The sequence below is a fragment of the Ailuropoda melanoleuca genome, chromosome 17, assembly GCF_002007445.2.
Source record: "Ailuropoda melanoleuca isolate Jingjing chromosome 17, ASM200744v2, whole genome shotgun sequence".
Classification (NCBI taxonomy): Eukaryota; Metazoa; Chordata; class Mammalia; order Carnivora; family Ursidae; genus Ailuropoda; species Ailuropoda melanoleuca.
The window spans coordinates 4124886-4151955 of NC_048234.1; the positions used below are offsets into that span (position 1 = coordinate 4124886).

Sequence of the window (27070 nt, forward strand, 5' to 3'; positions counted from 1 at the left end):
TGGCTGGGGCTCGGCTGAGGCTCTCAATCACTGAGTCTCGGTTCTCCTCCACATGGCCTCTCCATCTACCTTGGGCATCTCATAGCCTGGCTGCTGGACTCTCAGAGCATCCCCAGAACAAATGTTCTAAGAGCTAGAATCTTCCCACGCTCTTAAGGCATAGGCTCGGAAGTTCCAGAATGTCACTTCCACCATGTTATCCTGGTAGGAGGAGTCACAAGGTCATTGTGGATTCAAGGGGAGGGAAAACAAGGCCCACTGTTTCACCCGAGGAGTAGCATATGCCTACAGGGAGGGGAGAGACCCTTGGGGTCCCCTCTGGAGACTCACCACGCCGGATCCTTTGGACCTGCAGCTAGAGCTCTGCCCACCACCACGCACCACCGAGGAGCGTGAGGACCAGGGTTTGCTCTGCAGACTGAGCCAGGAAACACACTGCCAGAGCCTGTGCATGGACAGAGGCTCCCACCTTCTGAGTACCCCTGCCCTGCTCCCCTTCATCCCACCAGGCAGAGGTGAGAGCGTGCGCGGGCGGATATGTGGGGGCACACCCGGTGAGTCATAACTTTGTGCATCAGCCCGAATTGGCACAGACCCAGCAGCTGCCTCCTTGCTGCTGGGACGCTCCTTCACTCTTCCAAGTGCTCATGTCTTAGAGAATTTCACCATCAGGGGATCCTTGGATAGACTGCCAAGTGGTGGTGACATAGGAAGTGAGAGCTGTCTGTTCTGTGGGACCCTCCCTTCACACGTGCTCCATCTAGAATCAGAGTTAACTGGACTCCAGCAGGCTCCTAAAACAGTGAATCGAGAACCCGAAGAATTGAATGACACGTTTGTGATGTGGAATCCTATTTCAGCCAACTCATGCGTGAGGGATCTGACACGTGAAAGCAAACCCTTCCAATATATGCCCGGAGGCAAATATAACCCGCCCTGCCAACCACACAGGGCGGCTGGCTGGGACCCTCCAATGAGACTGTGTGTGTGACAGTGATAAACTGGTACCACCATGCCCCTGTTCGGGAGCTATCACCATGGAATAAAGGATGCACAAGAGACAGAAAACTCCACACTGGTGGACGGAGTCCGAACATGTGACTGATGTTGGGATAGCCAGCTTGCGAGATCTCTAGCTTCCATTAGGAAGAGCACAGGAATTTCCCCCCAGGGCAACGTGCTACAACTCCTTCACAATTTCAGCTCCTTTCCAGGTACCAAACCTCCCTTATTAGCCACAGGGGGTGAGAGAAACATGATCAAGAGAGATGGGAGAGTCAGCCTGCACTGTGACCTTTACTCTTCACTTGGAAATGTGTCCATTCCTTGTGAACCCTGGCATTTTACGAGGTTCCTCCCATAGACACTCAAGGACTTGGGTCCTGCACATGTATGGAGCTCCAGGACCTTACACACATAGCCCAGGTGCCACAGACGCTCACGTCACGGGGGAGCCGTGGCATGCAGGTTAGCGCAGCTGGGTATCACATCAAGAAGCGTAGGAGTCAAGAAACGCTGGAAGACAAACATTGGCTAGAACAGCTTTGATTCCAGACTCCTGGCAGTTAAACAGAGCATCCAGAAAAATCTTCCCACGTCAGGAAGAGAATCCCTCTACTGAAACTTCCCCAACACAGGTGCTTTGTAAATGGAAATGGATAAAGACACCAGCCTTGCTGGGGCAGGGGTGGGGAGGGACAGCTAAGAACCCAAGTTGATCCATAACAACAGTATAATTCTGGGGCAGCAAAGAATATAATCAGAGAGCTCACAGTGAGTGGAGAGGCTTCCAAAAATTGAGTGGTCGGGAAAGCCCTCTCTTCTAGGGGATATCTGACTTAAGACCTGAATTTTGAGAAGCCAAATTAGGCAGAGATGTGAGGGAAGAATGGTCCAGAAGACAGAAAGTGAGAAGGGACCTCAGTAAGCAATGAGTTGGGCTAGTTAGTCTCCAATATGGCCCCCAAGGATCTTTGTGTCCTTGCATTCATGGCCCCGCAGAGTCCCAGCTGACACGGAATAGGGTTGACCTCTGTGACCGCCAAGGTATTGTGGACGTGAAGGTGTGTGGCTTTTGAGGCCAGGTCATCAAGGGGTTGTAGCTTCCACCGGGCTCCCTTGGGTCTACCCACTCTGGGGAAGCCAGCTCCCGAGTCACCAGGACACTCATGCAGGTCTGTGGGGGAGACGGAGGCCTCCTACCACCAACCAGCACCAACATGGCAGGCATGGGAGCCATCTTGGAAGCAAGTCAGGCCCTCAGAACACTGACGTTCCAGCCAACATCTTGTCCACAGCCTGAAGATGACCTGGAGCCAACATACCCAGCTAAGCCACTGCTGGATTCATGGCCCCGAGAAAGTGTGAGAGATGGCAAATCTTGACTGTTTCAATCCACTGACTTTATACAGCAGCAGGTAACTAGTGCATTAGCTCGAGATGCTGGAGGAAGCCAGCAGGCCGGTGGGGCTGGAATAGAGTGGCTGAGGGCAGGCAGGGCACAGGATGACGTCAGCAAGGCAGACACAGGGGCCAAGTCCCCCTAGTGCCTTCTGTGGTTGGGAGATTTTTACTTTAATCTACGTGTGGTGAAGAGCCACGGGCATGAAATGCTCTATCTTCAAAAGAAATGCTCTGACAAGAGAAGGGGTTATTTATTATCTGGCATAATGAAAAGTTCAGAATCAGGTGTGGCTGGATCCAGATACCCAAACAAGGTTGGAAATCTGTCTCTTACCGTCTCCAGCCTCCGCTTTTCTCTCTGTTGGCTTTGTCCTCAGACAGGCTCTCTCCCTGCAGCTGGGAAGACGCCCGTGTGCATCTCCAGGCTTACTTTGATCACAAAGCTGGCAAACCCAGGGAAGAGAGCGCAACCCTTCCTCTATTCCCAGGGGAAAGAACTCACATTGGCCCTGCTTGGGTCCTGTGCCCAGCTGGGCTGATTATGGTGGTGATGGCCATCCTAGAACATGGAGACCATGATCGACAGCCCTGCTAATAGCCCAGGGAGTAGGGCAGGGTCAGTTCCCAAAAGGAAAGGATGCAATTCAGGCAAAAATCTAGCCAGTGCTCACTAAGGACAAGTAGAAATGGGACCGTGGTCTTGTACAATATTTGGATAATTGAATGAAGAATATAAGGTCTTTGGGATGTAATCAGCATTAACCTACAAGCATCTAAGCAAACACTTGGGCTGATATGGGTGGTGGGGGTCAAAGTCAGAAGAGAGCCCAGTGAAAGCCAAGTTAATGTAACTGGTAGGACAGACTCTAGTTGGCCCCAGGCCACTCCCAGACACATCTTGTCCTGAGTTACACCTCACCTCACCTCCTCCTTTCCTTGCAGGGATTACTCATGGCCTTGCAGTATTGCTTTGCCAACGGAGAGGTACGTCTCCGGAGCTGCCATCTTGGTCCCGGTGAGGCTGGGGCTGGCATCCAGCTGCCCCTGGAGGTTTCTGGTTCTGTGATGGGGGGAAGGGTGCAGCAACCAGCATGCACTGGGAGCACCCGGTAGGAAGAGCAGGAGGCAGCCCAGACGGCCCAGAGAAGCTGTCAGGACGCGTGAAAGAGCCTCAGAACCCAACCCTGGCCCGGCCGGGGACACACGGGGAGCATTAAGTGTGACGGAGGGAACCCGCTTGAACTTTGGAGTCCAAAACTCTGGATTCTGGCCGGGCCTCACCCACTTAGCAGGTCTGAGTCCATCGGGTTACTGTAGCTCTTTGGGCCTCGGTTTTCNGGAGTCCAAAACTCTGGATTCTGGCCGGGCCTCACCCACTTAGCAGGTCTGAGTCCATCGGGTTACTGTAGCTCTTTGGGCCTCAGTTTCNGCGGAGGAGCCTGATGTGGGGCTCGATCCCATAACGCCGGGATCACGCCCTGAGCCGAAGGCAGACGCTCAACCGCTCTGCCACCCAGGCGCCTCGGTTTTCTTATCTGTAAAATGGGAATAATAGCCCTTGCTGCCGTATAGTGTGGCCCTGGCCTTGCTGGGCTCCTGGTAAAGGCCCGATACCTGCTGATACGATACGGTGACTTCCGTTATTATTATTATTATTATTATTATTATTATTACTACTACTACTACCAGTTCTCTGCTCCCCTGGAAAGAGGCTTGAGAGGGAGAGGGCAGGTGGCTTCCTCCAGCCCCCTTTCACCCACCAGAATGTAAGCTTCTGGACAGCAAAGCCCTCTTCCCTCCTCCTGCTCCCTGCTGCCGCCTCTGTCTTCCCTTGGGGGGGGGGGATTGTCCACGAGGCAGGTGTCGCATGGCCCCTCCACACTGTAGTCCTTTCTAGAAGACGGTATCTCCACGTTTTGTCTCCTTGCCCCACTGTCCTGCTCAGTGGCCACGCACGTAGGCTTGTTCGCTTCTCTCTGCTCCGCTCCCCCAGTTAGACGGTACGTTAGACGGCCGCGCCCAGGAGCCACGCAGCAAGTGATTGTCCAGGGGACACACGCACGGCCACGTGACTCCAACCCAGTAACCCGCCCTCTTCTCCCTCCGCAGGTGAAGGCGGAGCTGCGGAAGCACTGGGTTCGCTTCCTGCCCCCCCGCCACTCGGGCTGCAGGGCCTGGGTCCTGGAGAAGAACTTCCGATTCCTGGGAAAATGCCCCAAGAAGCTGTCCCAGGCAGACGGCGCGGGGACGCTGCAGAAGCTGCAGCCCGCGGCCGGCGGCGATGCGCCCCTCCTGCACCTGTCCGAGCACGGCCTCGGGGGGCGGGGCGCCCGGCCCCCGCGGGGACACGCAGCCTGGCCCCGGGGCAGGGGCAGCATCGTGTCCGAGAGCAGCGAGGGGGACTTCACCCTGACCCACACCATGGAGGAGATTCTCGAAGAGAGCGAGATCTAGGCTGGAGGCCCACGGCCCGGGCTCTGCTCCCCCAGGGGACGGCGCAGAGTCACCGGTCTCCCCACGCACCACGCCCACTTTGGCATGAAGTTCACGCCCGCGTCTCTCATGCTCCAGACCCTGCGTGGAGGGTGCTCTGGAGGCCTGGCAGGGCCCCGGGGGGTTCGGATCAGCCTCCGTGACTGAAACAATACAGCAGGGGGCCGAAGGAAAACCACAGAAGGAACATTCCAGGGACACACGCGTTAACGCCCAGGAGTGTCGCTTTTAGAGTGTCCAAAATGCATGTGTACGCGGGCGGGTACGTTGCCATGAGACTAGATACTGCCTTACGTTAGCGGGAGGGACGGGAGGGTACTCGTCAAGTCGGGTTGCCAGATTCAGCAGTTAAAATACATAATGCTCGATCAGATTTGCATTGCAGATACATGAATAATCTCATTGTGTAAGTATTTCCCATGGGGTAGACATCACCTGTAATTCAAGTTAAGTTGCACGGTCGGTCCAGAGAACTTCATCTGGCAGCTCCATTGTCAAAGACACTCCACTTCCCGGGGGTTGGGGGGGGGGGCGAGAGTGAGGCAGATGAGGAATTTAGTTTGGATACAAGATTTAAGACCGCACGGGGGGAAAAAAAAACCCACTGTCAAGATAAGTAATATTTTAACACGACATTTTAAAAACTAAACTGCACACGCTACAGATAAGTCATTTCTAAAGATAACTTACTGGAACTGGGCCAGGACGAGGGTTAGATAAGAGAGGTCAGCTCATGCAAATGCAGACTGATCCCGACTTTCTTGAAAACGCTGATAATCCTCCCATCGTGGACTTCTGGGCACAAATTTCTATTTTTCAACGATTGCACCAAAATATTATTTATCTTGGTGATGGCATGTTTTGGCCCTCTCCCCACCCCGAGTCCCGGCTCCGCTTTCCAAAAGGAGAACTGGAGCAGAGGCACGAGGCAGGTGCGTAACAAAGCAAAGGTTTATTTCTTGGTGTCCGGATTGTCCACAGTTCAATCATTAAAGCACGCATCCTTCTCATTTCTCCTTGCTGTCAATGTCCCTGCCTTTGCTGGTCAGGTCCGTTAGCTCCTAGAGATCTACGGTCTTGCTGTGTTCCCAGTCTGCACCCAGCAAAGGTGCTCGGCACACACTCAACGATGACACAGGACTGAGATGTCTTTGGGTGAATCAGATGCCGTCTGGGGTCCATTACCCAGGACCCCGGCCTCGAATGGGGGAGGGAATTTCCCCCCCTCAAAGCATCTGTCAACATATCCTCCCCGCTTGTCACTCCATAAATGGGGTGGCACACACACACACACACACACANATGGGGTGGCACACACACACACACACACCTGCTTGCTCTTGTCTTGCTAAGATTAAAGTAACAAGTTTATTTAATTTGGTTGGTATTGCGTTGATATTTCGACACGTGTTTCGCACTGGAGCTAAAAGTGTCTAATGCCCTGGAGAATCGGGTCCCCTGTTCCTGGATAGGATTGGAAGAAAGGGCTGTGGCATCGAGCCTCCTCGGGGACCGAGAGTAGGCAGAGGGGTAGGGGACAGAGGCCAGAGGTCAAAAGGGCAGGAGGCAAATGTCTCCTCTCATCTCAACCACCCCCTACATCATTCACTCTGCTTGTTGCTTTGAAGATCTGGCCTCGTGGGTCTCAATCCTGGCATGACAATCACCTGAGGAACTTTCTAGAAACACCGATGGTGAGGCCTGAGCCAGAGATTCTGGTGGACTTGGTCTGAATGAGCCTGGGCATAGGTATTTTTAGAAATTCTTGAATGGTTTTGTTTTTTCCTTACTGTGGTTAAATATATATAACACAAAATTTCCATTTTAACCACTTTTAAATGTACAATTCAGGGGCATCAAGTGTGTTCACACTGTTGTCCAACTGTCTCCAGAACTTTCTCAACTTCCCAAACTAAAACTCTGTCCCCATGAAACACTAACCCACCATGTCCCCACCTCAGCCCCCCGGCCGCCACCGTTGTACTTCCTGTCTCGGCATGTGACCATTCCAGGTACATTACGTAAGAGGAATCACACCGTATTTGTCTTTTTGTGACTGGCTTATCTCCCTCAGCACAACCCTGTCAAGATTCATCCATGTTGTAGCACGTACTAGAATTTTCTTCCTTTCTACGGCAGAATAATATTCCATTGTACGGATAACATTTTCAGTCCATTCATCAGTTGATGGACACTTGGGTTGCTTCCCCATTTTAGCTACTGGGAATAATGCCACTGTGAACATGGGTGTGCGAAGGATTCTGTCTGAGTCCCTGTTTTCGTTCTCTGGGTAGACGCCTAGGAGGAGAACGGCTGAGTCATACGGCCCTTTTGTTTAACATTGTGAGGGACCACCCAGCTGTTCCCCACAGCAGCAGCGCCATTTTGCATTCCCACCAACAAGGCACGAGGGTTCCAATTCATCCACGTCCTTGCCAACACTTACTTTCTACTTTTTTGATAATCGCCATCCTAATGGGTATGACGTGGTAGCTAGGGTAGTTTCGATTTGCGTCTCTTTGGTAACTAAAGCTATCGAGGACCTTTTCATGTGACTATTGACCACTGGCCTATCTTCTCTGGAAAAATGTGTATTCAAGCCCTTTGCTCATTTTTTAAAATCAGGCTGTGTGGGACTGAATTGTTGAATTGTTGAATTTCTTTGTTTATTCTGGATTTTAATCCCTTATCAGATATATAATTGGCAAATACTTCCTTCCACTGCATAAGTCGTCTCCTCACTCTCTTGATGGTGTCCCTTGATAGACAAGAGCTTTCAGTCATGATGAGGTCCAGTTTACCCGTTTATTTTCTTCTGTTGCCTGTGTTTGGGGGGCCATAGCCTGGTTTTAATATGTGACCAAGGTTGAAGACATCGGACAAGGTTTCGAGGTGAGCAAAAGGAGGCCACGGAGGACGTCTGAAAGAGCTGTTGCCAGGAGACAGTGACAAGAGCCATCTTTGTGACACATGCCACTCCCCGTGGCCCAAAGCATATATTTTAACCCAGACGGCTCACCAGCAGCCCAGCACATAGCTTGGGCACGTCAGGAGTACCATAGCCTTGGTTGTGGTGAGAATGTGGTGTGTGCTGTAGCAATGGCACCTGGCATTGACGGACCTCCTGGTGAATCTGTTGGACACACCTCCTAGGGATGCTAAGACATGCCCAAGGGGCACTGCACAAGAGGCTGGAGCCTGTGAGAGCACTTTGGATTACTGCTCTTGAAGAGACCCATTTCTGCCCTTGAGCTTACACATAAGTGAGGAAGCAGAAATTCAAACGTAAAGTGATGTCCCCCAAGGCCCCTAGAGTGGACATCTGTTTTTACAATCTATTCCTCTTATACTAATAGGACCCAAACTTTCCTCTTGGGAACCACATATCTCCGCAGTCCCAGTTCAGGACGTTTGAGCTATCTCAACTCCACCTCCAGCCCCAAGGTTGGGCACAAAAATCTGCTCAGCCAGTCTGAGCAGGACCTTCCCCTGGCACCAGATACTGGGTCAGGGATGGGCGTATCACCAGCGAGAGCCAATGAGAGATGATGGTTCTGGGACTTGGGCTGAGACTCTCAACAGAAAGCCTTTTTTTTTTTTTTATGCTGATATTGGAACCATGAAGAAGTAAGCTTGCACCTGCTGGTGGCCATCTTGCCAGAAGCAGAAAAGCCTGCCTGAGAAAGGAGCCACCATGGCAGAGAGCAGGACTAGGAGATGGGGAGAAGACCTGAGACGTTGTTGGAGACCCTGGATGCAGCCAGACCTAAAGCTAGTGCTACTCCTGGGATTTCAGTGACATGAGTCCATAAATTAGCCTATCTGTGCCACAGCAATCCGTGTTGGGTCTTCTGTCCCTTGGATCCGGAAAAGTCTTGGTGACATGGTTCAACACCACCTCCCCCTCCTTCTCTTCTCTTTGGTCTACTGGGATTTTGCAACGCTTCTGGATTCTCTCAGCATCTTCCCACAGAGTACCCTAGAGCTGCACGGGACCTAGCCCAAGTGGCCCTGTCACCCCAAGCTAACAGAAGACGTGCTAGTTATGTGAGCATGGCTGAGCTCTCCCCTGGCTCAAGTCCAGCAGCCCCTTTTTGCCTCTCATTGAACCATAGACCAACAAGGTTATCACGTAGCGTCTCTGCTTTAAACTCAAGCCAGCGGGGAGGAGGGAGGGGGATCACCCCCCATTGCTCACAGGTGGAGACTCCCCTGCCTTGCGGGGTTGCACACAGCTCAGTCAAGTGTCTGGGACCCCCGTATATTTTTCCTACCTCATTTTGGAACTTAAGTCTGGAGAGTAGANTTTCAGTCCATTCATCAGTTGATGGACACTTGGGTTGCTTCCCCATTTTAGCTACTGGGAATAATGCCACTGTGAACATGGGTGTGCGAAGGATTCTGTTTGAGTCCCTGTTTTCAGTTCTCTGGGTAGACGCCTAGGAGGAGAACGGCTGAGTCATACGGCCCTTTTGTTTAACATTGTGAGGGACCACCCAGCTGTTCCCCACAGCAGCAGCGCCATTTTGCATTCCCACCAACAAGGCACGAGGGTTCCAATTCATCCACGTCCTTGCCAACACTTACTTTCTACTTTTTTGATAATCGCCATCCTAATGGGTATGACGTGGTAGCTAGGGTAGTTTCGATTTGCGTCTCTTTGGTAACTAAAGCTATCGAGGACCTTTTCATGTGACTATTGACCACTGGCCTATCTTCTCTGGAAAAATGTGTATTCAAGCCCTTTGCTCATTTTTTAAAATCAGGCTGTGTGGGACTGAATTGTTGAATTGTTGAATTTCTTTGTTTATTCTGGATTTTAATCCCTTATCAGATATATAATTGGCAAATACTTCCTTCCACTGCATAAGTCGTCTCCTCACTCTCTTGATGGTGTCCCTTGATAGACAAGAGCTTTCAGTCATGATGAGGTCCAGTTTACCCGTTTATTTTCTTCTGTTGCCTGTGTTTGGGGGGCCATAGCCTGGTTTTAATATGTGACCAAGGTTGAAGACATCGGACAAGGTTTCGAGGTGAGCAAAAGGAGGCCACGGAGGACGTCTGAAAGAGCTGTTGCCAGGAGACAGTGACAAGAGCCGTCTTTGTGACACATGCCACTCCCCGTGGCCCAAAGCATATATTTTAACCCAGACGGCTCACCAGCAGCCCAGCACATAGCTTGGGCACGTCAGGAGTACCATAGCCTTGGTTGTGGTGAGAATGTGGTGTGTGCTGTAGCAATGGCACCTGGCATTGACGGACCTCCTGGTGAATCTGTTGGACACACCTCCTAGGGATGCTAAGACATGCCCAAGGGGCACTGCACAAGAGGCTGGAGCCTGTGAGAGCACTTTGGATTACTGCTCTTGAAGAGACCCATTTCTGCCCTTGAGCTTACACATAAGTGAGGAAGCAGAAATTCAAACGTAAAGTGATGTCCCCCAAGGCCCCTAGAGTGGACATCTGTTTTTACAATCTATTCCTCTTATACTAATAGGACCCAAACTTTCCTCTTGGGAACCACATATCTCCGCAGTCCCAGTTCAGGACGTTTGAGCTATCTCAACTCCACCTCCAGCCCCAAGGTTGGGCACAAAAATCTGCTCAGCCAGTCTGAGCAGGACCTTCCCCTGGCACCAGATACTGGGTCAGGGATGGGCGTATCACCAGCGAGAGCCAATGAGAGATGATGGTTCTGGGACTTGGGCTGAGACTCTCAACAGAAAGCCTTTTTTTTTTTTTTTATGCTGATATTGGAACCATGAAGAAGTAAGCTTGCACCTGCTGGCGGCCATCTTGCCAGAAGCAGAAAAGCCTGCCTGAGAAAGGAGCCACCATGGCAGAGAGCAGGACTAGGAGATGGGGAGAAGACCTGAGACGTTGTTGGAGCCCCTGGATGCAGCCAGACCTAAAGCTAGTGCTACTCCTGGGATTTCAGTGACATGAGTCCATAAATTAGCCTATCTGTGCCACAGCAATCCGTGTTGGGTCTTTTGTCCCTTGGATCCGGAAAAGTCTTGGTGACGTGGTTCAACACCACCTCCCCCTCCTTCTCTTCTCTTTGGTCTACTGGGATTTTGCAACGCTTCTGGATTCTCTCAGCATCTTCCCACAGAGTACCCTAGAGCTGCACGGGACCTAGCCCAAGTGGCCCTGTCACCCCAAGCTAACAGAAGACGTGCTAGTTATGTGAGCATGGCTGAGCTCTCCCCTGGCTCAAGTCCAGCAGCCCCTTTTTGCCTCTCATTGAACCATAGACCAACAAGGTTATCACATAGCGTCTCTGCTTTAAACTCAAGCCAGCGGGGAGGAGGGAGGGGGATCACCCCCCGTTGCTCACAGGTGGAGACTCCCCTGCCTCGCGGGGTTGCACACAGCTCAGTCAAGTGTCTGGGACCCCCGTATATTTTTCCTACCTCATTTTGGAACTTAAGTCTGGAGAGTAGACGGGCCTTCACAACATGGAGTACAAGGATATTCAGAGCCCGCTGGTGGAGTTCCAAGGTGTCCCAGGCCCTGGAGCTCTGACAAGGTGGTATATAGGCCATAGGCAGCCCTGGCCAGCCTTTGATCATTAGCTGGTTGACCCTGGGCAAGCTGCTTGCTGTCTCTGTGCTTCCTTTTCCTCTCTCTAAAATGAGGGCCCCCCGCCTCTCTCACCATATCACACCTGAACTTGTCATTATCCCCTGAAACCAGGGACCCTCCCTGAGTTTCCCACCTTGGTAGACGGCATCACTATTCACCCAGCACCCAGGCCACACATCTAACAGCCATCCCTTCTCCTTCCTCCGCAGTCATTCAGAAGGATGTTACCTCCTGAGTGTCTCCAGAGTGGTCCCACTCTCTCCCATCTGCCCCCCCCCGCTGAGGACCCCTGGAGTGACAATAAAAGTGTAATCTCCAGGATCCCGGCCCCCAGTCTTGCCCCTCTGACTTATTTCCACCACAAACATAAGTCCCTCTTACTTCAAACCCCATAATGGTACCCACTACCTCCACAGCGAACCCCCATCTTTCCATGGGCTGCAGAAAAGCCTGGTGTGGTCTGGTCCCTGCCTACCTTTCAGGCATAATTCACAACTGGCTCTCCCTCCTCCCTCTGCTCCTCCCTCTGGCTACATTGGCCTTCTCCTGTCCTTGAACTTGGCATGCTCGTTCCCACTTCAGGGTCTCTGGGACACTGTGCTTTCCACCACATCGTCCCCTGACCCCCTCACCCGCGGTTCACTGGGCCTTAATTTCAATGTCCCTATCTGGCAACACCTTCCCGAACCCTCTGGCGGAGCAGCCCCTCCCGCAGCGCTTGGCACGTCTCCAGGGTCACCTCACTGCCTGGAATGGTTTCTTCTAGGTCCACAGTGCCCCCCCCCGCCCCCCACCCCTACCCCGAGCAGCCTGCGCTCTGGCAGAGAAGGGCTGTGCCTGCCTCTGATCTCCACCACGGTCCCAGCACCCCGGCCCATGACTACAGGGGCAATTTGTCCTTGTCTCTGAGGCTGAGCCCACAGAAATAATTTCCTTTTCCAGTTCAAGAAAGACCCGCCAGGTGGGTGCCCAGCTCCTCCGGCATTTATTGGAACCTGCTTACCCAGCAACCCACAAAGGAGCTTACTCAGGGGTGACATCGAGGACTTCTGTGACCTAATCCTGGGATTATCACGGAGGCATGGGCCGAGGGCATGGGAGACGCGGTGGAAGGGTAGAACAGGGAGGAACGCTAAGGCCAAGGAAGGCCCCTTGGCCCCTGGGGCGTCTGCGCATGCTCACGTGGGGTTCTGTGCCTGGGGAGGGGAGGGGGCAGGGCCGAGCAGTAGACATCAGGGTTTTTTTTCCTTCAATTTTTCCTTCACTTTTCGAGGCTCAAATTGGATCAGTCGCAGAATTTCCTTATTGGCCAGGGTCCCCTCGATGAACTCTTCTTCTGTTAGTTTATCTATGAGTGGGGGGGAAGTAAAGACCGCAGTCAGGATGGGCTGTTTCAAGCTGCGCAGAGGCTGACGTTGGCCAGCGTGCCCTCCGGAGGTATCTGTTACGAAAACACTGAGTCTCGGTGCGGTGCCCGAAGGGGACCGCCGCCGCCCCCGCCCCCATACCCAGCTCCCATACCCAGCTCCTTCCCGGACCCCTGGATCTCCCCACGAACCAGCAGCGAGAGGGTTAAGGAGGGGCCCTGTGAGGACATCTGATTGGTCGGTGCCTCCACCCCGCAGGTTCTTAAATATTTTGATTATTACCCTAGCCCCCAAGTTTGGTGTTCTGAGGGAATTTCTGGGGGATGGAGAAGCGGGGAACAGCATCCACCCGGGGAGCGGATGAAAAGTGAGGGGCCCGGCGTGGTGCCTGGGAGAGCCTGGCTCGTGGAGAGGTTTCTCTGCCTCCCTACCAGCGCGTGGGCTGAGAGTCCCTCTGTACCAGAGCCACTGCGCTGGGGGCTGAGGCCACCGCAGGGGGCAGTCCGGGAAGGAGCGAGATAAAGCCCCTGCCCAAGGAAGCTGTTGGTCTGGTCCGGAGGAGAGTAGCACGTCTAAATAAGTCTGGAAAGAGACAGGTGCTCCTTTCTGCTTATGGCGATGCTCACAGTGCCTGCGCGGAGTAGGGGCTCAACAAAGCTTGGCTGAACCGAACTGGATTTCCACTGGCCTGGGCTCTGCACCTGCCTTTTGGACGTCCTGAATCCGCGCCCCCATCCCCGCCCCAGGTTAGGATGCATGGTGGGTTCCTAGCACGGGCCTGGGTACTGAAATTTGGGTTTTAAAGTCCCAGCTGCCCTATCAACCTCACACAGAGCTTGAACCTCCCGCAGGCAGAGCCCAGTTGTGGAGCAAGTCATGGCCTCCAGAGGGGACATCTGAAAACGGCCGTCCCCACTACCTCCAGTGACTGTGACCTTCACCTGAGCCGATTTTCAGGTTAGCAAGTAGAACAGGGGACTGGGCACCTGCCAGACCCAGGGTTCAAGAGCCAGTGGGGGAGGTGCCACAGTGTAAGGGGGGGGGAAGGTGACATCAGGGCTGACATCACCTACCCAGCAAAGTTTAAGGAGGCGCTCACTTTCGGGGTGGCGTGAGCACAGGGTTAGCAGCTGAGAATAGTGCCTCCTTAAATGTTGTGCCCAGACCTCGCTGGCCTCCCCCTGGTTCTGGCGCCAGCGGCAGTGACCTCCTTGCTTCTCAGCCTTCTTCCTGGACTGCAGATTAGTGAAACCAGGGCCATCTGCACCTGCCCTTATGTAACGTCCTGCTCAGGCCTGCCCCTGAGATCACAAAAGGAGCCAATACTGGAGTCCTCAAGCGAGACACTTCAGATGTCCGGCCCCTCTATTAGAGAATCAGGTGATGAGGCCCCAGTGGGCTGCGTATCCCCCACGCGACAGCAATCAGCTGTCCACCAGACCACATGTTCACTCGCCAGTCCCTGCCAGTCATAGAGCTTCTGTCCTCTTCTCTCTCTTCACCCTCTGGGCCCCCATGGCCACGTGAGCTTGCAGCCCCCCCACCTGACACCACCCCCCTCTACCGTAACCTCCCTGCCTTGGCCACTAGCATCCTGCCCCAGCAGACCGGCTGCCCTGTTCTGGAATCCATCACTGCTTTCAGTGAGTCAGTGAGAGGCCACTCCCCACGGGCTGCTCCCAGCCCAAGACAGAGCAGGGCCGGCCCCTGGAAGAAGGGGGCTCGAGGAGGCTGGCGGGGGGGGGGGCTTTGCCAAAGCTTTCCCACAACGGTATTATGGCCTCAACTCCTCTTCTGCCCTTGCCTCTCGGTGCACAGGGGTCCCACCTGCTCTACAGTCCTGCCGTCCCCAGCCTCCTCCAGCTCCCTCCCCGTTTTCCCTCCCAGGCCCTTCTTCAATAAATCCCTTCCACCCTAATCTAAATCCAATTCCATCTGGCAGCTGCTTCTCCAGGGGACCCAAACTAACTCCCTGCAGTACAAGCAGGTAAACTGAGATCCCACTTCCTTGGGACTCGGTGCTGATTCAGACGCAGACTGAGCTGAAGTTTGCCCTGTCCCAAGTGTGCAGAAAGCATTCTCGAAACCAAGGAAAGAGCTCCCCAGCGTCTAAGACAGATGAGCACAGAGAGTGGTTTGCCCAGCCTCTAATCCTCGAGTGCCAGTGTGCACGCAGGTATGCAGGGGGCTAAGGAGCTGCTGGCCTGACTTGTAACCATTTCCTTCCGGGGGCGCTAATGCTGTTCTAAGTTGCCTTTCCCTCTGCCCCAGATTGCCCAGTTGGAGGAGCAAAGGGGCTGTGGCATTCATGGCCCATCAGCAGCAGAGCTGGGCCCTGCTGACCCGTCGGCTTACCGCCCCCTCCCCTCCCGCACCCTGCACCCCAGGCCCTCAGACAGCCCCGCAGTGCATGCTGGGATGAAGTGTCCCCTCCCGCCTGGGCACCAGCCTGGGCCTCAGAGGACCAGTCCCGTTGGGGTCTCCAGGAAACAGCCCATGACTATAAAACCAAAGTCTATGAAAGGGGAAGGAATTCACCATCATCTTTCTTTCCAAAGAACCCCCAGATCTTCTCGGCTCGCTTCTCGGGCGTGTTTTCATCTTCTGGAAGGTGCTTCACGTCCTCAGGACTGATCATTTTGAAAATTGCCTGCAGCAAATAAAGAGGAAGTTCTCGTCAGAAGGAGAAGCAGGGCCTGACGACCCCCAGGGCCCAGGCATCCCCCGGGACAGAGGTTAAAATGCAGTTGCCCAGGCCCTGGCCTTTCCTGCTGAACCAAAGTTCGGGGGAGTGGGGTCGGGGCATCTGTATTTTTGAGACCTTCAGGAGGGACAGGGAACGTGGCAGAGGGGTGAAGGCGGCTGTCAGGCATTTTGTCCCTCTTCGTACCTTTTGAATTTCCTGAGCACGTAGACACATTACTTTCATTTTATTTAAAAAAATGAGACTAAGAAACCAAAAGCTTTCTGGCGATAATCCCACAGCAGCCCCCAGGGTGGCAGTCTGGGAACCGCTACCTTGAACCCTACCCCCCGGAAGTTCTAGAATATCAGACGGCTTCTTTGGGGTCCATGCGGTACCTTGGTTGTCTAGCCGGGTCGGCTTATGGTGATAACGGCTAACCTTTGTCAAACGCTTAACACACACCACGCTTCTAGGCATTTGGACATGTAACGTCCCCAGCAACCTTAGGACGTGGGTATTATTGGCCCCATTTTACAGATGAAGAAACTGAGACACACCAGCTTGCTAGAAGTCTCCCGGGCTAGGAGCAGAGCAGCAGAGATTCTAACCCAGGCAGTTTGCTTCTAGAACCTTCATCCTCACACTACACCGCTTGGAGGGCATCCTAGGGGCTGGGGAAGGGAGAGGGACAAGGTGGGGTCTCCGTGTGCCCTCCCAGCTCCAGGTTCCAAGGATCCCAGCAGCTCAGGAACCCCAGGCATGGCCAGGCCAGAGTGGACACTCAGACGGTGGTCCCGAGCCTGTGCCAGCCTGTGCAGGCGTGATGGGGCAAGCTTGGGGTGCAGGCAGGCGTGCTGGGTGGGAGTTGGGGGCGCCTTGCAGACACTCAGGCAGGGGCAGTAATGCCTGCGAAATCCCCCCCCAGTGCCATAATAAGAGAAGCAAACTCAGCAGCTCCGGGCACAGGCTCGGCTGGCAGTGCTCAGAACCCGGGGGTGCCCAGCAACCAAAGTGCAGGGGGGGGTGGCTCCCTTAATGTGTCTCTCGGTCCCGAGCCAGGGGAACCTCGTGCGGGCCCGAGGGCTAAACCCTGGGAGTGCCTGCCTGCCTGCCCTGCCCGGCTTCTAACACCAAGGACAGACTGTCAGGGCCTTGGAGAGGAGCCCTCTGTCCTTAAAAAACCCTGGGCCCCAGAAGTTTTTCCAAGGCCCTGTAGCTAGTTGGTGGCAGGGCTGGGATTAGAACCTCTAACTTCGGACTCCAGGGGCAGTGACCATGTGATCTGAATTGCAGAGCCTCGGCCTCACCTTGCCCTGCCTCAGCCGGGGATACCATGGCTCCTACCCCTCCCTCTCCCTCTTCCCCACCCTTCCTTCTCTCCCTCCCGCTCTCCTTCCCCTTCCTCTTGCGTTTCCTCAAGGAGCACCAACTTGTAGGCCACTGCTGGGCCTGGCATCCTGTACGTGGTTCTGAGGTCCTGATCCCTGCCCCGGGCCACCTGCCAATCCAGGGGAGCATGCCTGGATGTCAGTGACACTCCGCCCTTAACCAGAGCCCCAAGCCGAGTCCACTGCACACAGGCTGCCCGCTCGGCCCCTTGGTTCATGGTCTCTCCTAATCGGGGGGAGAACCGTGCAAATGCAAGCAGGATTGCAAACGCACCAGAAGAGGAGAAAAAATACCAAACATATTCTCCCTCTTACCAGGAACAGAATTAGGGGAATACAACAAGGACACGGGTGGGGGATTCAGAGATGCCAGGAAAAGATGTCAAGTGAAGGGCAATACCAATGACATCAGAAGAAAAAAAAATAGAAACATTCCAATTGTCCAAAAATATAAGGCTGGTTAAATAATGTTATGGCCTTTCCGTAAGACGGGATTCTAAGGAGCTGTTCAAAATGGGTTTGAAGAAGATACCTTGATAGGGAAAGCATAACAAAATCGTAACTGATCAAAGGTCTGCTATGTCATAGTTCCAAAATTATTTGTAAATATATATACAGATAAAGCCCGGGAAGGTACACACCAATAAGGTGACAGCAGCTGCCTCCGGATGATGGAGTTTAAGGTGATTTCAACCGTCATCTGCGTATGCTCCCGCGTTTCACAAATTACTTACCTATTAAATAAAACTATTCCCAAGACACCTAAAATCTTCACAACAAATGATCTGATGCGGGGCCAGTGTGGGCAGGGAGGACAGCGTGGTTTGGAAGCCTGGCCAGCAAGGAGCCCGGGGCTCGGTGTGGAGCACAGGGCAGGTGAGAAAGCCGAGCCCCGGGGTGAAGTGGCCTGCCCCAGGCGGTGAAGACCATGAGGACTGGAACCCATGTTTCACGTCCCCCAAAGTTGGCCTCTTCCTCCTCTGTATTGGAAACATGTTATATACTTAAAACTAACTGTGGAAGAATCCGAATAATGCCCTTGAAGGTTTGGGAGGACAGTTTAATGAAGATAGGAAGGAAGGAGGGAGGGAGGGAGGGAGGGAAGGAAGGAGAGAGGGAAGGAAAGGGAAGGGTATGGGAAGGGAACGGAAGGGAACGGAAGGGAAGGAGGGAAAGAAGGAGAGAAGGAAGGAGGGAGAGAAGGAAGGGAGGGGAGGGAAGGAATGAAGAGAGGGAAGGGAAGGAAGGGAGGGGAGAAGGCAAGAAGAAGGGAAGGAAGGGTAAGGGAAGGGAAGGGAGAGAGGGAGGGAGGAGAGGAAGGAAGGAAGGAGAGAAGGAAGGAAGAAGGGAAGGAAGGGAAGGGAGGAAACACAATATGCAATTAACAGGAAATGCCCAGATTCTTCTTAGGAGGAAGGCAAAGCTGTGGGGAAGGGGCCCACCTCTATTAACGTCAGTGTCCTGGGGACCCCTCTTCCCATGCTCTCGGAGCCCCTGAGCCCCAGCACCTGGATCCCCCTTGTTTCGACCGGCCAGCCCCACCCCCGCTGTGTCCCCCTGAATACGGCGGCGGCAGCAGCAGCAAGACCCGGACCCCGGATGAGCCCGGGCCCGCCATGGGGAGGCCGAGACTGACCATGACGATCTCCAGCACTTCGCTCTTGCTGATGGCCCCGTTGCCATCCACATCGTAGAGGGAGAAGGCCCACTCCAGCTTCTGGGTGGTCTTGCCCGCCGAGGTCATGTGCAGGGCGATGACGTACTCCTTGAAGTCCAGGGTGCCGTCGCTGTTGGCGTCAAAGCTGCGGAACACGTGCTGGGCGTAGGCCTTGGGGTCGGCCTCGGGGAAGAACTTGGCATAGATGCTCTGGAACTCCTGGCGGGTGATGCGGCCGCTGGGGCACTCCTTCAGGAAGGACTGGTACCAGGAGCACAGCTCTTCCTCCGTGAACTTGGTGTTCAGCTGAAGCTCCTCCAGGATCTCCTTGGACAGGGCCCCACTTTTGCTGTTCCCCATGGGTGAGGCCGCGTGGGCCCGGCCGGGCAGCGGTGGCTGGGCGGGCGGGTGGGAGCGACGTGGTCTCCCGGCCGTCGAGGGCCAGGCGCTGCTGGAGACCGACGCGAAGGTGCTGACAGATTAGAGGATTTGTGGCCGGTTCACCCCAGTACTTGGAGGGAGGAGGGGCCAGGATGGGGGGGCAGGCTCCAAGAACTAACCCCCCCCAGATTAAAAGAAAGAGCTGACAGCAGGTGGCCTTCTGGGAGGACGGGACAGAAGGTCAGAAGTTTCAGAGCCAAAGCCTTGGCCTTCCTTGCTGCCCCTTGTCCGTCCCTCCTCCTCCCTTACTCCAGCTCTCAGGGAACCACCACATCGCTCACGGCCTGTCTTCGCCCCAAACACTGAGGGTCCCGCGGGGAAGGAGTGGCATCTCGCATCGAGCTCTAAACTGTAGTCGTTAAGAGCCAGGCTCCCGAGCCAGCCCAGGTTAAATCCCAGCTTTGCAGCTTACTGGCTGTGCGCCCCTAGGTGTGTTTCTTAACATCTCTCTGCCTAGAACGCTCTTCTAATCCTTCACCTTCCTCTAATGTCACCTTCTCGGCAAGGCCTGCACTGACCACTCTATTTACAACAGCACACCCTGCCCCCAACCATTCGCACGCCCCAAACCCCACTTTATTTTTCTCCCTCGTACATACACCTTCTTACTCACTTTGAATTACCCCGTGTGCTGTGTGTGTCCACATCAGAACAAAAGCTCCGAGAAGGCTGGGATGCTGTCTGTTTTGTTCCCAGCCACATCTCCTTTGCCAGCATGGTGCCCGGTAGGTTGGGGCCCTCAGTGAATATTCCTTGAGTGAACGGGCATAAGAACAGTGTCTAGCTCATTGTTACTTTGAGGCTAAAATGAGTTAATATGTGCAATGCACTTAGAACACAGCCAGGCACACAGTCAGTAAATACGTGTTAGTTTTTGGTATTACTCCTCTAGGACAGAAATCAAAACCTAAACTGCCCACAGGGGCCAGCAGTTGCAGTGAGTGGGCGAAGCAGGTGAATCAGAGACAATGGGGAGTCCTGAGGCCCATGCCAGCCACAGAAGGGGCTGCCCATGTTCAATGCCATGTGAATGTGGTTATTCGGAATTATGGTCCAATGTTTCTAGATTTTTCAGTCCTGATCCCTGTGGTTCCAGAGTATTTCTCAGGAGGCCTTAGTGCTAGGGGTGTGTGTGTGTTTCTGTGTGTCTGTGTGTGTACTTACTACTTTTCCCCATCAGTTTGTGAGAACATATTATTTCTTAATAGAAGAGCTTTCTTTTTTCCCTAGACTTTCACTATCCTGGAGCAAGCAAGGTGTTTGTTCTCAAGAGCAGTTGGAAATAGGACAGTCACCACACTCAGAAATCAACCAACCAACCAACCCACCAACCCACCCACCCCAGCCCATGAAAGAGAGGCCAAGGCTTCAGCCCTTGTCTCCGAAAAGGGGGTGGGACATGATTAGAAGTGCTTCTTGGCGGGGCGCCTGGATGGCTCCGTCGGTTAAGCATTGAACTCTTGGTTTCGGCTCAGGTTATGATCTCAGGGACGTGGGATCAAGCCCTGCATCAGGCTCTGTTCACAGTGTGGAGTTTGCTGGAGAGTCTCTCCCTGTGCCCCTCCCCCACTGCGGGCACTAAATAAATAAATAAATAAATAAATAAATAAATAAATAAATAATCTTGGTGCCAGGCCCGTCCTCACCGGGGAGGTCAATGTTACAGGCATGGAGCCCCAAAAGGCAGGCAGCCTGCCGGGGTCACACGGCTGCTAAACAGCAAAGCAGAAGGAAAGCTCTGGTCGACCAGGCTCCCTGTTCAGGGTCTTCTCATTACATCTCCTTTGTCAAGGAGGCCTGAGCAACGGGGCTGTCGGTGAGGAGCCGGGGTCTCCATGACCTTGGAAGAGCTGGTGGGCAAGGAGATGGGGAGGCTCTGGGTTAATGCAGGAGGCAGCCAGAGACACCTGGGCCCTTCTGCCCTGGCCAAGGGCAAGGAAGAAGGAGCCAGAGCCAGGTGGGAAGCAGCCTGGTACTTTCAGGCTGCATTCGTCAGGCTGCTGTGCCCAGGAGGGGCCCAGCCGCGGGGTGGGACCACAGGCAGCTGTGTTGATGCTGCTGGGAGAGGGGTCAGGACCTGGGGGTTTGTTTGAAAACCTGCATAAACATCTTCTATCAGAGGGAGAGTTTATGCTTATGCTCCTTAGCCAAACAAGTTGTTGGAGATGATGTATTGTGAACGGATTTGTTAAGTCTGAGCTGGGGCCATAAACTCTCCTCAAACCCCAAAGACTGCTGGGGAGAACGCCTGCCCTCCAGCCAGAGGGCCTCAGTTTGTAACTCTCCCTCCCGGCCTGGCCTCCATGGAAAGAAGTGGTCTCTTCTCAGAGGCTGGCTGGGAGCTCTGTCTTGGCTGCTCGCTGGGGCCCAGCCCCCAGCACTCACCCCCACTCCACGACCTTCCCCTGCTCTGGGCTGAAGGACAAGATGGCCCTTCCTCCTGTGCCCTGGAACCGAAGTCTTCACCCCCGTCTGCACTGAGCCAGGAAGGGTTATAGAGAGGGTGGGTGGGCGGCGGAGAATGGGAGGGCACGCTGCTCCCACAGCCGTCCCATTGCAGGAAATGGCAGTCCATCCTTTTGGTGGCTTGGACTGAAGTCCTTGGAGTCACTCTCAGTGTCCCACTGTCACACCCCACCCCAATCTGTCGAGAATCGTGTTGGTGCCACGTTCAGAGCTCGTCTAGACCCTGACCCCCCCCCACTTCCACCATAATCATGACCACACCCTGCAGCCACCATCGTCCCCTCCCAGTCCAGCTTCTTTGCCTCCCTGCTCGCGCCCTTGTCCCCCCCAGTCTGCAGCCAGCCCTATAGCCCTGAAGTCATGCCGCATGCTCCTTGGCTCGGACCCCCCAGCGTGAAAGTCCTTCAAGGGCCCACTTCCCCCGCCCACCATCCCTCTGCTCCAGCCACGCCGGCCCCAACCCAGTGGGCGTCCCTCCCCCACCCCCACCGCCCATAACCAGGCCATCTCCTGCCTGGAATGTTCTTCCCCCAGCTACCTCCTGGGCTCCCCCCACCCCCCTTGCTTTTGAGCAATGTCACCTTCCCAATGAGGCTGCCCCCAGCTGCCCTATTTAATACTGCAGTTTACCCAGGGTCATCCCTGAAACGCCCCATCCTCACACTCCGCCTGGTCCTTCTTTCTCCCTAACACTTAACACCTTCTGCACCCATGCGGGATTAGTTAGTCTGCAGGCTGTTGTTGTCTCTCTCCCTGTGAGAAAGCCAGCTCCAGGAGAGTGGAGCTCTTCACCTGTTCCACTAACGTGTTCCCACTACCTAAAGCGGTGTTTGGTATATAGTAGGTGCTCAATAATTACTGAATGAACAAATGGATAAATGGATGGATGCATGGATGGATGGATGCATGGATGGGTGGGTGGGTGGATGCATGAATGCATGGATGGGTGGATAGGGAAAGAAACAAGCCAGGAACCCCTTCTGTCCACAGGGACAGAAGTCACCAGGGAAGGGGGTCACGAGGGGCCAGGTGTGTGGGTCCGGCAGCTCGGTACCCATCTGGGGGTGGGGGGTCCACGCCCAGCTGCCCTCTGCTAAGACATTAGGCACAAAATTATCGCCAACCCTGGAAGCCTGGAAGGACTGCTGAGACCATTTATACAAAGGAGAGGGCGACAGCCCCTCCAGGAAAGAGGGTCACCCAGGAGGACCCAGTGTCTCTGGACAGTTTATTTTAATGGGGTGAATCTAAGCATCTCAAGGGTACACGCAGAGCCCAAGTGGGGGGGACAAATGAGAGTGCATTTCACTTCCTGAAAACGCTTTATAATAACGCAGAACAATTATAGATAGCGAACGCCTTCAAAATTTAAACCTTTAAACATTTAATTTTTTAGCATTAATACACACAAATGCTATTACGGGGGGCCGGGGGTGGGAGCGGGGCGGCGGGTTACAGCCTCCATAGGGATCGGAGTTTCAACAGTGTTACTTATAAATTATAGTACATCAATTGTATTTACGGATTTAGGCAGCCAGAGGGTGGAAGGATATACAATGTGGAGTACACATTCATACCGGGATGAGGAATGCTGGCAGGAGACACAGCTTTTTTAACATTAAAAATGTATAAAGTATTTAGCAAAAGTTACAGAAAACAGACCGAATAAGCAAGTTTATTTTGTTAGAAAATTCCACTGTCATAGGGTTTGCTGATGTGCTCATCTGTGAAAGGGCTGCCCCCCCACCCCCACCCCAGCCCCCCCACCATCATCTCCTTCCTCAGGGAAGGGAAGAGATGCAAATTTGGGACCCTTGTCACCAAGGATGGCTGGTGTCCCTTTGAATGTCTGTTCCTGGGTCCACATGGCTGCCTGGAGGCCACGGCTCCCAAGAGCTGGTCTGCTGCGTGTGATGCTGGAAAGGGCATGTCTCTGCTTGCTTGACAGACGAGGGAGTACGGAGGTCCCGGGAGGGAACGTGACTTCACTTCGGGGTACAGGACACACGAGGCGGTGGAGCGGGGCCAGACCAATGCTCTTGCCCTGGCACCGAATGCTTTCCCTCGCCATCCCCACGACAGCACCCATGTGCCCAGACCCTTTGCGATTGCCCCCATTGCAATCCTGTTAGGAATGTCCCTCCAACGCAAGGGGTCCACGTCCCCTGAACAGCCCACAGAAAGAGACCCAAAGGTCATCAAAACCCAGCTCCCTCAGAGGCACGTCCCAACAAAGGCTCCTTTCCACGCCCCAGCATGGAAAGGGTAAGGGAAAACAAAACTTCAATTCCTGTCACCTGTCTTACTCTCACCCGGACCCGAAGGGACCTTCACCTTCGGGAAAAGGCCAGAGTCCTCCCTTGCAAAACTCAACCCAGAAGTGCCCAAGAAGACTGGGATCCTGCAGGTTGGGCTCCACGGCCCACACCCTCCCCTGGCCTGGCCCCTGAACATCTTCCGTTTGCTCGGAGACTGCCTGGTTTCCTCCAAGGGCTCACCTCTCACCGAGCAGGGCACCATCGAGACACGGCTTGGCCGAGTCGTCACCTTGGGGGTCATGCCTGTAGCCTGCCCGTCATGGGCTGGGCTTGGTCCCATCCCTGCCACCATCTGCCGCCCCCCTCAGCGGGCTGCAGGCACAGGCTTGGCTCGGTGTGACCACCAGCTGGGTGAGCTTCCAAGCAGAGCCAAGCAGCTCACGGGCGAGGCTCTGTGTCTTCAAGCCTGTCCTGGCTCCTTGCAAATAGACCTCAGGACACGAGATCAAAGACCAGGGGGTGAGACCCCGAAGGTAATGACGTCCAAGTGCTCCCTTCAGGGCCCTAGGAGGAAGCACCTCATTCTCAACAGCTCGGGAAACTATTAATTTTAGATCCAAATGTGTCTCAACAAGAGAAGTGCCAGGGTACCTCTCTCGGGAGGATTTCAGACACCACCACGCACAACCTGCGCCCATTGGGGCCCAGGTCAAGCATGACGGTGTTGGGGACAGGCCCGGAAAAACGAGAAGGGGAGGTGGGAGTGCAGTAGCTGGAGGAGCCTGGGGAGACCAGAACGCACACCTGCGGCCTGCAGACGGAGCAGCAGAGATCCAGGGAAAGGTCATGCCAAGCCCAACGTCGCCCCTGCGTTTTCACCCGCTATTGGTCCGTTCGCCTTCCACGCCCCCTCATGCTCAGTAGAGGCCGAAGGCTGTGTGAGCGGAAGCGAGGGGGCCCCCAGGAGTGCGTGGGTGTACGAGCCGGGCTGCAAGCTTCGGGGAGCGGCGGAAGTGGGAGGCACCCCTCCCCCAAGCCCCCGGCCCCTTTCTGCACAAACACCTGAAATGAACATAAGGGCAGGCGAGTGGGAGCCCCAAGAACCACCGTGGGCACGGCTGGCGTTTGGAGGCAGCTCGGGAGGCACAGGAAGCAGCCATGCAGCCAAGCGGAGGACCCCCGGCCACGAGCGTCCGGGGCGGACAACTCATTTCACAAGCCAGGAAGCGCGCGGTGCATCCGCGCAACAGAGCGCGATTCGGCGAGACACGGGGGCGAGCTAGTGACGCGCACGACGTGGGGTGACCCAAAGCATGGAGCCGAGGGAAAGCAGCCAGACTCGACGGCTACATCGGTGACTCCTTTTATAGGCCATTCTAGAAAAGGCCACGCCGTAGAGTCAGGTAATCCATGGGCCGTCGCCAGGGGGCGGGAAGGGGAGCAGGTGTGGATGATGGACTCTAAAGGAGCTGGCGGGAATTTTCTGGAGCGATAGAAATAGGATGATGATTTTGGTGGTGGTCGTTAAGACTGTAGATTTGTCAAAAATCACAGAACCCTATCCTTCAAAAGGGTGCATTTCACTGTATGTCAATAAACTCCAGTCAGTATGTCAACTATCTCAATAAATCTGAAAAGACGGTAGGTCTGGGAGGGGTGGGAGGATTCAGGGGATATGCTGATCTGTACCCCACTTAACACGCCTGAAGTGCTTTCCCTACCTATATAACCACCAGTGGTCTGCAGAATCCTGTTTAAACTCTCCCTGTCAAGGCCACTCACGGCTGGAAGTGAAATCACTTCAAGCCAAAGTCTTTGACGTCCTTTGAAGTTTATGGCTTGTATTTCCAAGAAGGGACTTTGGCTCTGCCAAGATTCTTATGTACCCATGCACTAACCTAGTGATTGATTGGTTTTCACAAAGGGAAGAGAACCCCCTCCCCCCGCCACCCCGTTCAAGAGCGTGGACAGTTCCTGTTCGCTTCGGTCATGAACCAGCCCCAGTGAGACGCGCCTCCGGGTGCAGAAATCCTCCTGGCCCGACGGGCACTGGGTGGGGGGTAGAAAAAAAGTCCCAAGGTGGTCCCAAGGGCAGCTGGCCCTGTGGTCCGGTTGGCCAGGGCTTTGCAATACTGATCAAAAGCAACAGAACAAGAGAGAAGTGACTTTTCCTGGAGGTTGCTGTGGCAACCAACTCACTTTGAACATCATTTATCTTAGAGATTCCCCCCCCACCAAATCAGGTTTTCACAGACAGAACTAAGTGCATCCATGTCTTATAGGAGGCAGGTAGAAAGGGCTCACTTGTTCTTAGAGAACAACAGATGTGGCCAGGACCATCCCCGAGTGTCTCTGAGTAAGCCCGGCCATGTGCTCTCATGACCTGAACACCGAAATTTACAAGAATGAAATAAAACAGTAACAACCGGATAGCGTTACTCCGGAGTGTACTTTGGGGTGTTCTAGACTTCAGCCTCAACAGACCCTGCTCCTCACTACCTGGGCTCACTGGTCACCCCCTTGGGCTTCGTTTTTCCTCTCTGCCAAGCGAGGAGTTATTTAAAGGAAACGAGAGAAATCTCTGAAATTCGAGTTGGACCCGGGTTGCACGCTCTGATGACCAGGTGATTAAACCCTTGTTGCGGTCCACCTTTTGCCCAGCGGGGAACTACCGCTCGGCGGTTGTTTGTGTTAGGAGGACAGGCTCTGAGTGCGTTAAATGGGGAAGGGGTGCTCTGTTCTCATTCTCCAGAGAGGTCTAAAGAGCCCCTTGTCCACATGGAGAACAGAGGAGACGGGAAAAAGCGTGTGTCTTGCATGGAGCTACATGTCTGGAGCCTTGCATGACGCCCGGCTCGTCCTGTGTCTGCTCAATGAACGAATGAATGAGTGAATGAATGAATGCAGATCCACCAGCATGACAGGGAGTATTTCTGGAAACCACAACTCTGCAAAGAGTGCTTGTACGTGAAGGCCAAGGCTACCGACCTGCCAATACCCTTGGAGGAAAAAATAAGTCTACTCAAAAGAGATCGTGGGCTTTCCCCTGCCCTGTCTTGTCCCCAGAACTTAGCACATTGCTCAGCCTTGACTAAGTGAGCTCTTTGATGAATATGAATGAAGGAGCACAGAAAAAAAAAAGAAGTATGTGGAGGTTAATGAGAGTGAGCTGAGGAGTGGAGGTGGGGGTTGGGTGGAAAACAGCCCGGCCCACAGTGGGCCAACTCAGGCTCCCCTGAAGAGGCAAGAAGAGGTCCCAGGGAGGACCAGAAGACTCAGGAATCCTCAGAAGGGAGGGAGAAAACAAAAACCAACGAGCCATA

The 27070-nt window shown here is 54.2% G+C and overlaps 2 protein-coding genes across 2 annotated transcripts in view; one reads left to right on the plus strand and one right to left on the minus strand.

Annotated features, from left to right (window-relative positions):
• GLP2R (glucagon like peptide 2 receptor) overlaps positions 1-6191 on the plus strand; it is a 58628-nt gene extending 52437 nt beyond the window's left edge. Inside the window, exons 13-14 of the mRNA XM_019793222.2 lie at positions 3346-3387; positions 4513-6191. Coding sequence (XP_019648781.2) covers positions 3346-3387; positions 4513-4857 — 387 coding nt within the window. The 3' untranslated portion in view covers positions 4858-6191. The remainder of the gene's footprint in view (positions 1-3345; positions 3388-4512) is intronic.
• Positions 6192-12452: 6261 nt separating this feature from the next.
• On the minus strand, positions 12453-20384 carry RCVRN (recoverin). Its single transcript, XM_011217221.3, has 3 exons — positions 18562-20384; positions 15390-15501; positions 12453-12832 (listed from the first exon to the last, which is right to left on the minus strand). Exons 1-3 carry the CDS (start codon positions 18940-18942, stop codon positions 12717-12719), a joined length of 609 nt encoding a protein of 202 aa, XP_011215523.1. The 5' UTR covers positions 18943-20384; the 3' UTR covers positions 12453-12716.
• Positions 20385-27070: the final 6686 nt, after the last annotated feature.

What these genes read in the sequence shown, in the direction of transcription:
- RCVRN (XM_011217221.3), bottom strand. Translation starts at nt 18,942, where the DNA reads ATGGGGAACAGCAAAAGTGGGGCCCTGTCCAAGGAGATCCTGGAGGAG. An exon ending in AAGTGCTGGAGATCGTCATG is followed by an intron (nt 15,502 to 18,561) that starts GTCAGTCTCGGC and finishes TATTTGCTGCAG; the next exon opens with GCAATTTTCAAAATGATCAG. An exon ending in CTTTGGAAAGAAAGATGATG is followed by an intron (nt 12,833 to 15,389) that starts GTGAATTCCTTC and finishes CCCCACTCATAG; the next exon opens with ATAAACTAACAGAAGAAGAG.